The sequence below is a fragment of the Manis pentadactyla genome, chromosome 4, assembly GCF_030020395.1.
Source record: "Manis pentadactyla isolate mManPen7 chromosome 4, mManPen7.hap1, whole genome shotgun sequence".
NCBI lineage: Eukaryota > Metazoa > Chordata > Mammalia > Pholidota > Manidae > Manis > Manis pentadactyla.
The window spans coordinates 81,031,931-81,047,447 of NC_080022.1; the positions used below are offsets into that span (position 1 = coordinate 81,031,931).

At 32.3% G+C, this 15,517-nt stretch overlaps 1 protein-coding gene across 2 annotated transcripts in view; it reads right to left on the reverse strand.

The window, feature by feature from the left end:
* Nucleotides 1–15,517, reverse strand: part of ARHGAP29 (Rho GTPase activating protein 29) — an 83,038-nt gene that overhangs the window by 49,853 nt on the left and 17,668 nt on the right. For both annotated transcript variants that reach the window (XM_036906506.2, XM_036906507.2), the window contains exon 3: nt 568–702. In XM_036906506.2, the coding sequence (XP_036762401.2) occupies nt 568–702 (135 nt within the window). The remainder of the gene's footprint in view (nt 1–567; nt 703–15,517) is intronic.

A 15,517-nucleotide genomic window follows, 5' to 3' on the forward strand; every position in this document is an offset into this window, starting at 1 on the left:
TCTAATTGAGTAATTCTAACTCTTTGGTAGCCAGTCATTTCATCAAAGGATACTATACCAATTCTTGATTCTTTTAGCACATGTAATATATATATATATATATATATGTGTGTGTGTGTCATAAACCTATTTCACATTTTTAGTTTCATTTTTTCACATTTTAAAATAAGGTCCCAATTAAACTAAGGTCTTCTTTTTATCCATGTGGTTCCTTCCTTTAAGAGTTGGTACACATTTACCAGAACCAACTGACCTCAAAAACACCTTTTGCACACTAACAACCTACTTAAAAAGTGCATGTATAAACTCACTTATACATCAGTTATTTAGTTTATTTCAGTTAGTATTTTTAGAATGTTACCTGTCAAATAAAATTTCAACTTTTAAAAGGAAGAGTTTTAGGTGTGACTTGGTAGGAATATTTAAATATCAAAGTATACATAATTCCTATTGATACATACCATACCAGTGTCCTAATAGGAGATGGTCTACAGTCATTTTGGACCAAAATGTATCACTTGGATTCTTTTTCCCCACACCAACCCACTTTTAATATGTCTTTCTTACCTTTCACTTTTGCAGTAAGCATTTCTGCAGCATTTTGAAGATCAACAGAATTTAGATTCTGATGTTTATTCATTACCGAATTTAAAACACGGAGAAGTTCGTCCAGACGTATATGAATGACTTCTTTGAAACAATCTTAAGGAAAAAAAATTTTTTTAATTTGTTTCCCAAACCAGGTTTCTGGAATCTAAACTATGGAGGGCCATCTTGAAGCACATTTCAAATAGAAGCAGTAGCTCCACAATTTTTGCCTACTATTATGTTCACTTATATTTTTACCACTGCAATTATTTATAGTTTATAGAGCCTTATAAAAAAAACCATCATCATTTTAACTCATTAAGGGTTTCAAAGGTTCTCAAAGTTATAGTCAATTTAGCATTATCTTTTTTAGCTTTCTCGGTCTAAATATGCTGTCCAGATTTCCCCTGAGGCAATTTTATAAGGTAAGTTTTTCCTGTCTTACAGTTTTTACTATAAAATACTTTCAAATATCTATGGTAACAGAGCTAAAGCCTTACAATGTCTGATATATTAAAGAACACTTACACGTTAAGTTTTCATGTTAGAATTAAATCTTTGCATTAGTAACTATCAGGTAATCAGAAATCAGCAACTCACAGGTATATATTTAAGGACCACCATTTCACCTGCCCATTTAAAAAACTGTGGTATAATTTACATATGATAATGCATACATTTTTATATGGCTCAAAATATTTTTGTGCTTTTTAGAAGAACTAAATTAGTTGCCTTATAAAGAGCAAAATTTGTAGGGTCATCATTTCAAAAATTCCATATTTCTTTCAACTCTTGAAAAATCAAAATCTGATTACAGCAGGCCCACATTCTCCTGAGCCACAGGTAGCTGCAACAGAGCAGCACTGCTCTTTCAGGTGTGCATTCTTCCCCAGTCCCCACCTGTCTACACCCAGCCTACTCCACTCATTTTCACCAACCCTGATCAGAAGGATGCAGAGAACATTTTATAACCCATGGAAATAAGGTGACCATATAACTTATTCAAACCAAAACATTTTAGCAAGTGAAAATAGGGGTGCTACTCATAATCATGCCAGCACAAAAGACACAGTCCTGGATTGCTATCCCAGGCAAACCAGAAAGTATAATCACTCTAACCTTTAAAACCCCTTAGGTAATCCTCAAAAGTATGAAAAAGCAACTACCTGAAATACAATACTCTGATATAATTTTCCTTTCTGTAACCTTACATAGCATTACTGATTAATAACAATTAACATTTATAAAGTGCTTCCTAAGTGTTTGGCACTATTTTAAGTACTTTAAGGATATTATCTCATTTAAATTTCACATCAATCCTATTAACTGTAGGGTCAGAATTTTAATTCAGGGAGTATAATTCTAGAATACATGCTCAAAATCATCGTGCCTCTCTATTTAAATAGCTTAAAAAACAAAATTTTTAAATATAGTCATTTTATAATTATACGATTGATTTTTTCATAAATGTTAAAAAATAATCACTACTATGAAAAACTGTCTATAGGAGAAAATACACCCACCATCATCTATCAAATAATCCATTCGTTAACAGCATTACCAAGAGAGCAAAATATTTGTAGGATAAGAGGTGCAGGCAAGGTAGGGAGCCTGGAATATTGGGGCAAAGAGTATTCCACGAAGAGGCAAAGAAGAATAGTTCAGTATAATAGTGATGGAAGCAGACAGAACAGAGTGCCTTCAGGAGAAAATATGACTCATTCATGCAACATATTTAATGATAGAAAAAGAAATACAGGGGCATAGGTGCTGGCCTAAGTAGCTTTGGAAATGAGTGGCAGCTATAAGGCTAAAGGTAAAAGGCATGCACATAAATACTGTACTCTAGTTGATAAGGTGTTTTCAATGAGGGCTCAGGTTAACAACTCTTGATACTGCTATAAATGTGTACTGGAACTGGAACAACTAAGTAAATGGATGGTGGATAGTGGGAGCCAAATACCTCTCTGTTAGAGTGGATTTTTACAAATAAGCAGGGGAAGGAGGATATAATGATCCATATGTTGATAGAGATCGATACTTCAGTAAGAATATATGTTTAGCTTAATATAAATATAAGTGGATAGCTATAGAAATATTTATAGATGTATGTATATATCCAGATTGGTATATACACATATATTTCTTTGCTCTATCAGCTAGCTGAGAGAGCCTAAAATAAATGACACCCCAGTAACAACAAGCACACCCAGAACCCTGATCTTGGTTTCTAATACCATTCTCCAATAAAAGGAACCAGGACTCCTTAGAGAAATGGCTGATTTTAGGATTGGGACAGGAAATACAGAAGATGAGTTAGGAGGATCTTGTAGTGCCAGTAAGTATAAGCTTAAAAAAATAAACCCTCACATTGAAGAGGGTATGCTAAGGGTACATAGGAGCCAAATAAAAGAGTTCCCAGTGACTGAAGCTGGAACAATTTGAATAAATAAAGTAGTACTGGATGATAATACAAAGTATAAAGATCCAAGAGTCCACACTAATACAAAGAGATGATCGATTAAACTAATAAATGAAGGAAAATAAAATCTCTTATATAGAAGAATTCCAAATAAATTATACAGATATTTTGTTCTCAGGCAGGTAAAGCATATGCATAGTGACTTCGTTCCAGAGTATATTGTACAGAAGGGGAGACAGAATGAATAACTTTACAGTAAAGAAACTTGACTACTACTTCTTAAGACAGGGGACCAAGGTCAACATCAACAGTGATAAATCATATTCATAGTAAGTATTCTTGATAAGACAAGATGCAAATAACACTTCATATCTGTTATCTTCTTCCCAATATCTGATAATCCCAATCTAATCATGAGAAAAATATCAAATTCTAATCAAGGCACATCCTACAAAATACCTGACCAGTACTCCTTAAAACTATCAAAGTCATCAAATAGGAAAGTTTGAGAAAACTGTCACAACCAAGGAGGGCCTAAGGAGACATGACAATTAAATGGAATATGATGGGATCTTGGAAGAGTAAAAGGACATTAGGAACATTTATGGAAACATGAATAAACTGTGGTCTTACTAATTACACATTAAGAATAATATGTAATTATTATCAAATACTGGTTCATTAACTCTAACAGATACACCATACCAATGTAAGACATTAACAAATGGGAAACTGGATACAGGAGAATGTGGGAACTCTCTGAAATATCTTTTTCGTTTTTTCTGTAAATCCAAAACTGTTCTAAAAATAGTCTATTTAAAAAATGTAATACAAATGAGCAAAAATTTTAGGAATTTTATGTGTTGTTTAATTTTTACCATAAACATACTACTTTTATAATTAAAAATTCATTTTTATATTTTTAATTCCTAGGGAAAATGTGAGTATGCAGTGTAAAGAATTATCTTAAATAAATGATCACTATTTTGTCTGTTTCATATTTGTGGATGTTAGTCTAATAGATTTACTTAGGCAAAATACCTTAGTGGTTGGTTAAAAGCAGTGTCTAGAACCAGACAGCCTGAATCTGAATAACTACTCCATGGCTGGTGAACCCTGGACAAGTTACTTCACCTCTCATTGCTTCAGTTTCCTGGAAAACTGAAGGTAATGGTAGCTATTTCATAGGGTTTTGGGGTTAAATGAGTTGAAACCCTTAAAACACTTAGAACAGTGGCTGGAACACACTAAGCCCTCCATAAACATTTGCAGCTATTTGTATTGGTTTATGCAGCAGTATAAACATTAACATAGGTTAGGTCTGAAATGGAACCTAGTAGCTTTGAAATAAAAGAAATCTGGGGGAAAACAATTTCAATAGTTGTAAGAAATAACATAATTGTATCTTTTCTCAGTTTTATCTTACAAAGTCTATTCTTTGTAAACAAAGTAAGTTCATGCCTACTTTATACTTCTGCCTACTTTATCAAAACCAAGGTTGAGTGATTACCTACATTAATCTTAAAAAAAACAAAGCAAAACCAGCCATTTCTGTCTGCTACTCTGAGGTATCACAATAAAATCTACAGGTATTTAATATGCTAGGGAATACTATAAGAATACACTCCCTTATTTTGAAGTCTCTGGTCAAAAGAGCTTGATTTTTGAGTGTCAACAACAACCATCAATATTCAAAATTAGTGGTGGGTATTAAGCAAGAACTATAAAATACTAATGGCTGAAATGCCTTAACTAACAGAATAAATTCTGGTCTTTTCAGAGTCAGTATATGGAAGATGAGTCAAATCACTAAGCTGCCTGAAACCAATATTGTATATCAACTATATTTCATATATGTACACCTAGAAATATATTTAAAAATTACTGTATGTTTTTCAAATTTCTTAGTTTTAACTTTTAATACAGTAAACAGTAACAGACATAGCCCACATAAACTCTTCAGGATTCTCGGTAATTTTTAACGATTTAAGGGGTTCTGAGGATCCCTGCTATAGCTTTTCTTTTGCTTTTTTTTAATTGAAATAAAGTTGGTATGCTACATTATACTGACTGCAAGTGTACAACATAGTGATTCTACAATTATATACACTACCAAATAATCACCACAATAAATGTAGATACCATCTGTCAACAGATGTTACAATATCATTGACTATTTTGCTATGCTGTACTTTCATCCATGATTATTTTATAATCAATTTTATACTTTATAAATTTATAATTGGAAACCTCTTTATCCCCTTCACCTGTTTGACCTATACTCCCTACGTTCCCCTCTCCAACAGCAACCGCCAGTCTGTTCTCTGTGTTTTGTATGTTTTGTATGGTTGGTTTTTAATGGCTGAGTAATATTCCATTGTGTGTGTGTACACACACACACACACACACACACACACACACACCACATATCCTTTATCCATTCATCTATCAATGGACATTTAGATTGCTTCCAAATCCTGGCTATTGAAAATTATGCAGCAATAAACATAAGAGTGCATGTATCTTTTTGAATTAGTGACTGTTTTCTTTGGGTAAATTCCTAGAAGTGAAATTACTGAGTCATATGTTATGTCTGTTTTAATGTTGTGAGAAACATCCATACTCCTTTCCACAGTGGCTGCACCAATTTATATTTCCACCAACAGTAAGAGGGTTCCCTATTCTCCACATCCTCACCAATACCTGTGGTTTCTTGAGTTTTGATATTAGCTATTCTGACTGGTGTTAGGTGATACCTCAATGTGGTTTTGATTTGCGTATCTCTGAAGATTAGTTTTTGAGCATCTCTTCATGCATTTGTTGGTCATTTGTGTATCTTCTTTGGAAAAATGTCTTCGGGTCCTCTGTCCATTTTTAAATTGGTAATTGGTTTTTTGGTGTTGAGTTGTATGAGTTCTTTATGTATTTTGGATATTTGCTCCTTAACAAGATATATCATTTGCAAATACATTCTCCCATTCATTAGGTTGTCTTTTCATTTTATTGATGGTTTCCTTTGTTATGCAGAAGCTTTTTAATGTGATGTAGTCCCACTTGTTTATTTTTGCTTTTGCTTCCCTTGACCAGAAAAAAATTACTAATGCTTATGTTCAGGAGTTTCCTGTCTATGTCTTCTTCTAGTTTTATGGTTCCACATCACATATTTAGGTCTTGAATCCATTTTCAGTTTTTATATATGGGAATGATCCCATTTCATTCTTTTTTATGTAGCTGTCCAGTTTTGCCACATTCATTGAAGAGAATGTCTTCTCCCCATTGTATATTCTTACCTGATTTGTCATGTATTGATTGATCATATCTATGTGGGTTTCTTGTCTCTCTTTTCAGTTCCATTGATCTATGTATCTACTTTTGGGCCAGTAGCACATTGTTTTAATTATTGTAGCTATGTAGTATAGCTTGAAATCAGGGAGAGGGAAACACCTAGTTTTGTTCTTCTTTATCAAGACTGCTTTGGCTACTGGGGTCTTTTCTGGTTCCATATAAATTAGGATCATTTGCTCTAGTTCACTGAAAAATGCCATTGGTATTTTGATGGAGATTGTAATCAATAAATTGCTTTAGGCAGGATGGCCATTTTGACAATATGAATTCTTCCTATCCATGAGCATAAGATAACTTCACATTTATTTGTGTCTTCTTCAGTTTCTTTCATCAGTGTCTTATAGCTTTCAGAGTACAGGTCTTTCACCTCCTTGGTTAGATTTAGTCCTACATATTTTATTCTTTTTGATGATAATAAATGGAGTTGTTTTCTTGATTTCTCTTTTAGTTCATTATTAGTATATAGGAATACAACAGATTTCTGTATATTATTTTGCATCCTGCAACTTTACTGAATCCACTTATTAGTTATAATTATTAATAATAGTTATAATAGTTTTCTGGTGGAGTCTTCAGAGTTCTATGTATAGTACTGCATCATCTGCAAATAATAACAATTTTACTTCTTCCTTACTAATTTGGATGCTTTTATTTCCTTTCCTTGACTGATTGCTATGGCTAGGACTTACAGTACTGTTAAATAAAAGTGGTGAAAGTGGGCATCCTTTTCTTGTTCCTGATCTTAGGAGGAAAAGCTTTCAGCTTTTCACCATTAAATATGATGTTAGCTGTGGGTTTGTCATATATTGCCTTTATTATGTTGAGATATTCCTTCTGTACCCACTGTGTTGAGAGCTTTTATCATTAAAGGATGTTGAATTTTGCCAAATGCTTTTTTAGCATCTATTGAGATGATCACATGACTTTTATCCTTCCTTTTGTTAATGTGGTGTAACACATTGACTGATTTGCACATTAAACCATCCTTGCATCCCCTGGAATAAATCCCACTTGATCATGGTGAATGGTCCTTTCCATGAATTTTTAAATTACAGCTTGCTAATATTTTGTGGAGCATTTTTGCCTCTATGTTCATCAAGGATATTGGTCACTAATTTTTTGGTGCCTTTGTCTGGTTTGGGCATCAGGGTGATGCTGGCTTTGTAGAATAAATTTGTAAGCTTTCCTTCTTCAATTTTTTGGAATAGTTTGAGAAAGATAGGTATTAACTCTTCTTTAAATGTTTCGCAGAATCTCATTAAGCCATTGGCCTTTAATTTGTTAGGAGTTTATTACCGATTCAATTTTGTTACTACTAGTAATTAGTCTGTTCAGGTTTCTCTTTCTTCCTGGTTCAGGCTTGGAAGACTGCACATTGCTAGGAATTTATCTATTTCATTTATGTTGTCCTATTTGTTGGCATATAGTTTTTCACAGTAATCTCATAATCCTTTGTATTTCTGTGGTGTTGGTTATAACTTCTCCTCTTTCACTTTTGATTCTGAGTCCTTTTTTTCTTGATTAGTCTAGCAAAAGGCTTATTAATTTAATCTTTTCCAAGAACCAGCTCTTAGTTATATTGATATTTTGCATTGTTTTTTTATTCTCTATTTTATTTATTTTTACTCAGATCGTTACTTCCTTCTTTCTACCAACTTTGGGCTTTGTTTGCTCTTCTTTTTCTAGTTCCTTTAAATAATGTAGGGTTAGATTGTTTATTTGAGATATTCCTTGTTTCTTGAGGTAGACTTGTATTGCTATCTGCTTCCCTTTTAGAACTGCTTTTGCTGAGTTCCAAAGATTTTGAACCATTATGTTTCTATTTTCATTATTATACAAGTATTTTTTACCTTTTCTTTGATTTCTTCATTGACCCATTGGCTGTTTAGTAGCATGTTGGTTAGCCTCCCATGTGTGTGTTTCTTCTAGTTTTTTCCTTGTAATTGATTTCCAGTTTTATACTGTTGTGGTCAGAAAAAATGTCTGATATGATTTCAGTCATCTCTGATTTATTGAAACTTGTTTTGTAGGCTAAGATGTGATCTATCATGGAGAATGTGCCATGTGTACTTGAAAAGAACATATATTCTGTTTTTTGGTGTGATGTTCTACATATACCTGTTAAGGCCATTTGGTCTAATATGTCATTTAAAGACACTGTTTCCTTATTGATTTTCTGTCTGGTTGACCCATGCACTAATGTGAGTGAGGTGTTAAAGTCATTTTAGTTTTTCTTAAAAATCACTGCAAGTATTCCAGTAACTATGAACATAAATGTTTTACCAACTTGGTATTTTTTTTCTACAAGGAAGCCCTTATAAACAGATACTGAAATTGTTCCAACTCAAAATACTGAAAAAACAGTAACTGAATTATTTAGTAAGAAATTTTAGAAGTAGCCCAAATTACCCTACAAATATTTCCAATTTCTGTGACTGAACACACTTCTGAAGCCTATAAATCAACAGATATGAACATGACAGCTAAATAAAGAAAATGTTAATTATAAATATTTATCAGCTTTCCTACATATTTGAGTAGACCAGTCAACTACTGGTTTATCAGTATATCCTGATAATACTTCAGATGGGAATTTATAATTAGCAAATCCTTAAATATGTTTTATAAGTGGTAAGAAATGTAATATTTTTATCAAATGTCTTTTCCCTTAAAATAGTTACCTCAAACTATTTTTACAAAAAGTCTCTTAAACTGAAAATATAACTACTTTAAAAAATTTGAAGGCGTTTAAACAGCTTTCTCACCAACAATAAATAATTCCCTGCTCCCCAAAAAGTAGCTGCTATGAGCAAAACAGTAACTGTTCTTCCCTAACACAGATGAAAGGTAAGTGGGTGATTGGTGTGGTAGAAAACAACAGATTTAGATCAAGAAACATGGGTTCCAATGCTTGATCTGCCACTTCCTTGAAATGACCATATATAAAACTCTTACTTTCTTTGATCTCAGATTCATCCTCAGTAACACAGAATTAATAAGAATACCTGTTCCAGCTACCTTAAAAATTTATTGTGAATAAACAAATGAAACTGCTTGATAGTCTTAATGTAGATAAACAACTATTATTACTATTAAATCTGTAAGCCATTGAAACTAAATAACTTTGAAAACAGATTTGTCTCACATAGAATTGCATTCAGTAACAAATAAAGCAAGGGCTCACAATATTTTGGCTAATGAAAAGAATATTAAAGTTAAGTTTCAATTTCATTTTATATGTAAAATCTAAATTAGTAAATTACTTAGAAATAAAATAATTAAGGATATATTTTATAAAAATATTTCTAGACCTATCAAGTTAAATTATAGTATTTAATTTAGTCATATAACTAAATATAATTTTTAAATTACATGTGTAATGAAATTTATGCTATACAGATATTATAAGTGTGAATATTATAATGTTCAACCAAAGTCTTAAAACTAGTTATCTAGAAGAATAAAACTCCCTGAATCCTAATGTTTGCTTGTTTATCTACCATCCCTATAGTATAATATGGTAATCTGAATTTTAATTTACTGTTTGTACCCTTTATTTTCTGCTTCATTCAGCTTATCAAGTGAAAACAGATTAGGCAGCTCCACTCTTTGGTTCTTATGCATGAACACAATACCACAGTGTTTATACTGCAAACACTTCATGGCAATGCTAAACTAAATAAATGAAAAAACCATTGTGTTTTCCTTGACTTAAAAAAACTGACAATAATTTTAAAAATCAGTCCTGTCAACAAAACAGCAGCAGACTCAAAGAACCCAAGAATGGACTAACAGTTACCAAAGGGAAAGGGACTGGGGAAAGTGGGTGGGAAGGGAGGGATACGGGGAATAAGGGGCATTACGATTAGCACACATACGTGGGAGGGGGGCTCGGGGAAGGCAGTATAGCACAGAGAAGACAAGTAGTGACTCTATAGCATCTTACTATGTTGATGGACAGTGACTTTAATGGGTATGTGGTGGGGACTTGGTAGTGGTGGGAATCTAGTAACCACAATGCTGCTCATGTGATTTTAAATTAGCGATACAAAAAAAAAAAATTCAGTCCTGTCAATTCAGCTTAGCCTCTCTGGGAAAGCAATGAGAACAAGGAAGAAAAAAAGTTTCAGAACTTATCACTAGTTAACTCCTTTTTTGCTATAATGACTTCTGAATTTTCAGGATAAAAGCAAAGCCTAAGCAGCAGTTTTCTTTATCCAGCCACTCGGAGACTGTAAGAATAGTAATTGACATTTTGAACCACTTATTCTAAGACCTTTACATATATAAACTTAATTTTCACAACAACACAATGATATCAGTACTATTATTTCTTTTTTATAGATGTAGAAACCAAGGCACAGAGAGATAAGTAACTTGTCCAGGGCTATATACAACCAGCAAATGGCAGAATGAGGATTCCACCTCAAGCACTGCTCTAGAATTTATGCTCTTTTCACTATGGTATATCAACATGGTTAAAGAAATTATAGCTTAATAACAGGCACTCTACAATCTGTGTTTTAATAGGCTTTAACTTCTACTCAAATATGCTGGTTACTATCATAAAAGGTGTTAAATGATGTAAACCATTTTAGGCAAGTGCAGAAGAGGAAAGCAATCTTCTAAGAGCTGGCACATGTGTATAAATAAGATACCTGTATTTCATATCTCACTCCTCAAAGATTCATTTCATACCTTCTAGGCATTAAGCTACAACCTACTAACATTCACATTAACTTTTCCTAAGTGATATCCATTAGACATCACTTCTAGAGAGGTTTACCTCTAAAAGAACACAGCAGGAGGACATATCCAAGCCTAGCAACTTAATGTTTCAAATATTTCACAAAATTTCTGGCACACTATAGAGGCTGAAAGTTAAGTAACAGTCATCAAAGGTAAAATTAACACTCATTGAAATGTATAATAAATTTATTTTTTCAACCCTGGGCAAAAACCTGAGTTAATCCAAAAGACAGTATTTCAATTAAGACTGAAAATTTATGTAGAGCTTCCCTCTCACAACAAACATATTATTAATTGTGTTAAACTTTAGCTTCTTCTGTTCAATAAAATTTGCTTTAGAAAATTAACATACATTTTCTGACTATAGTTCTGTCAAATTCAGGACCTAAAATTCATCAGAAGCGATTATTTATGATATCAGTTGTATTTTTACAAAATAAAAGGGATACACTCTTAAATTAGAAAGCACTTTTAAAAATTAAAGAACTGAACTAGTTTATCTGAAACTGATGATAAAGTTTTATCTTCCTTTCTAGCCTATTTAAAAACCAAACAGAATAAGGCACTATTGTCACAGTAGTAAACTTTTATTAAAAACCATTTAAAAAACAGTATTATATAATAAAAAACTACAAGAAATATTAGACTAACTACTGATTTTCCTTCAAATATATTTCATAATGGCAATGGGTACTTCCAAGCAGTGAGTAGCATAAAAATTACATAATTTGCACTATTCTTTCCAGCCCATTGAAAAGCCTTGCACTTTTCAAATTCTCAGATTTCAATTGAGCTTCCCTGAATGATTTTCCACCTGGAAGTGCAAAGGTATGTCACAAAGAGTTTAAAAATACTGTATAAACTAGAGGAACATTTACAAATGTATTCTTTGGAATTCAGAACACATTATTCCTCAGGAGAGAAAAATAAACCTGAATTAGCATTTATACTACACATATATTCATCTGTGGTGTTATATTAAATAAGTATACACAACATACAATTGAGTGCCTTCAGCATTTTAATATAAGATGTAAAATTTGCCCCTATAATTATACATAATGCACCTTAATGACATTGGACAGAGATATAAAACTTCAAATTCCACATCTGCTCTTTGTGTAAGACTATAGGATTAACCTCCTCCTGGAAATAATTAGTAGTAGACAGAGACTCAACAAACTACCACTTATCCTATCAAATTCAGTGTTTCCAGTTTTTTGATCTCCTACATTAAGCTCTTCATTTTTATTTTTATTTGTAAATCTGTAAAAAGTAGAGACAAACTGTATACATATCTTAGCTTTGTTAGGGGCACAGAACTCTCTGGCAGACACTTATTTTCTCTAATCAGTTCCTCAACAGCTACTGCAATACAAGCTTCACATTCTCACTTGGGAAATCTTCATATACACCACACTTAAGTTAGTCATCACAAAACTCGTATTTAAAAAATCCTATAGACTAGTGGGAGGCAGATGTTCTCTAAAATGCATTATATAGTTTAATAACAAAGACTTAGCTATCTTCTTTAGCTCTGGACTGTCAATATTCAGAATAATGTATAATCTCCAACTTGAATAAGATTTTGAATCAGAATTATAAAGTTGTAAAACAGAATTACAAAATTAATAGCATCTGGTGTAAGCACCTCATTCTTAACAAATTATTAAATGACTTACACCATATCCCAAAACTATCAGTAGCAGAACTAGGCCTAGAAACTATATCATGTTGATTCTCTTTCCAGACCTCTTTCTGCCATCATGTAGTACCAATTTGGCCAAATGGTATAACCTGACTGGAACCTGATCTGCTGGTTCAAATCAAAGAAGGGTATGAGCACTACACACTCAAAAGGCAACATAAGGTAGGGAATTCCAAACATATTCCAAGAGTTCTTATTTCTAGGTAAAATTTTCTTAAATTTGCTCCAGTAACAACTTTTTCTAGTTTTCCTCTTAAAGCTATAAAAATAAAATACTTAGAGCTCAAGTATTCATCTTAGTATTCTCAAGACTGATAAAGACCAAATGTCTATACCAGCACTGTCCAACAGAAATTTCTGCAATGAAGGAAATGTTTGTATCTTCACCATCCAAAATGGTAGCCCTAGCCACATGAAGCTACTAAACATGTGAAATGTGGCTACTACAGTTGGGAAGTTGAATTATTAATCTTAATTAAATTTAAATAGCCACATGTCTAGAGGCTACCATACTGGATAATGTAGGTCTAAATAAACCCCATTGAAAACTGAACTGGTTAATGAAATAATGAAAACCAAGTAGTGTGTTTAGAGTACCTATCATATGAAGCAGCTGAGATAGCATGGGACAATTTAATAGCCAACTGGCCATTCTGCATTCATGACCTCTGGGTTCCAAATAAATCCATTATTTATCAGCAGTAAAAGGTTGATGGAATCATATGATCTAAGTTACACACATAAAATTTATCTGTGAAATGGAGCTACAAGTACCTGCCTTTGTGGGGACTTTGTAATTAACTACTGCATGCAGAAGTACTCTGTAAGACATAAAGCACCACAAACAATCACATATTTCTGTAACTAGCTCAGGGAAAGGAAAATGTGCCTATAACCAATCACAAGGCTATTAATCTAATCCTTGCCTTAAGAAATCCTGAAGCGATAACCAAGTGATTTTGCACATCAATGCCTCATGACAGATAAAGTATATAAATAAGATGGTATTCAGATTACACCAAAAGGTGATTTAATTGTATACTTACATTCTATATTCTTAAAAGCTAACTTTTTAGCTTTTTAACAGCCAATTGACCTGAATTAAGAGGTAATAAACAATGCCAAAAATTTGGCATCCTTCCTCTTAAGGAAGCAAAGGACAAAATATTGGCAAGGACACAGACAAAATGCTGACATGGCTCCCTCACTCCAAAAGAAAAACAGTGAAACAATTCTTTGCTGCCTGGCCATGGTTTATAATTACGGTGGTACTAAAAATTAGAAGTCCAGGGATATTTCTCAATACCTAGAAGACAAAAGCATAGCCTATGCCTAGTTTACAGGAACATATAAAATAATACCACCTTAAACAGATACAGAATTCTAAGCTTTTTACCTGTTTCCCTGAAGATTATATCTCATGTGATTTTTGTAATGATTCTATTAAGTATAGAAGAAATAGCCTGACACTCTAACAAGCTGAAAATCATGACCAAAATCAAACACAAGCATGTTGTTATATAGCACTTCTTAACATTTGTAAGTAGGTTATGCAAGAGACAGCTTTTACACTTCGTGAAATTAGTTTACTAGCCATAGATGGCAAGCTTTTTTTATTATTAGCAACACAATCAAAAATTTAAAATTTGAAGTACTGGTTTTCTTATTATTAAAAGAATAATACCCTTAACAGGTTTTTAACATTAAATTTCCATGAAAAATATATTTCCATTATACACCCTTTTATCTCAAGGGGGTAACTTCCTTTTGCTTCCTCATACTCATTACCAATTTTCTCTTTTGTCACTTAGGATCAGCTTTAATTCCTCGTTCTTCCTCATATCTGAATTGTTTACTCACAAACTAAAACTCATATAGAAAAACTATGGAGATAAAGAATGGCCCAACTTGTTTTAAATTACCAACATTCTACATCTGTGAAACAAGGAATAAATAAGCAAGATGAGGATTTTTGTATGATATAAATCTCCTAAGGTAAACAAATAAAAACAGAGATATCCTAACTAAAAATCTTATTTGTATTAATGAAAATTTATTTATATTGATACATTAAATAAAATCAGATTTTACCCTAAACTGAGATAAGTGCTTTGTCAACTAATACAACACTTAAAATTTCACTTTCAAAATTAACCGAGTGAACCATAGTTCAAAAAGAATAAATTTTACTGTATATAAATTAAAAAACAAATTTAAACCACCTAACCCAGTTATGAACAAGTCTATATAACAAAGCAATGCTTCTTTAAATAAATGGCAGATGTGTTATTTTTTATAAGAAATTTGTTACCAGTATAATGCTTAATGTATTGAGAATATCTTTCCACAATAATAAGATAACTTTATTACCATTTGATCATCTATAATTAGATTTCAAGCTATTTAAATGAACAGAGTGCAGGCAATTTTTTTCTACTTATATGTGTATATGTATGTATGTATATGTACATATATATGCATAGATATATATATAGCCTCAAAAGAATGACTTTTGTGATTGTTTTGAGGAGAACTCAAATACTAAAATTTTGAAGCTACAATTCAAGTCCAGTTATTTCAGACATTTCAACCTGAAAATAATAGTTAGGTTAGAAATAAGCTCTTAAAAGCAGCATTTGGTACAAAATTTGGTTTTAGTTTCTGTTTTTCTGAATGCCTATCAGAAAATGAATATTTAACTTATA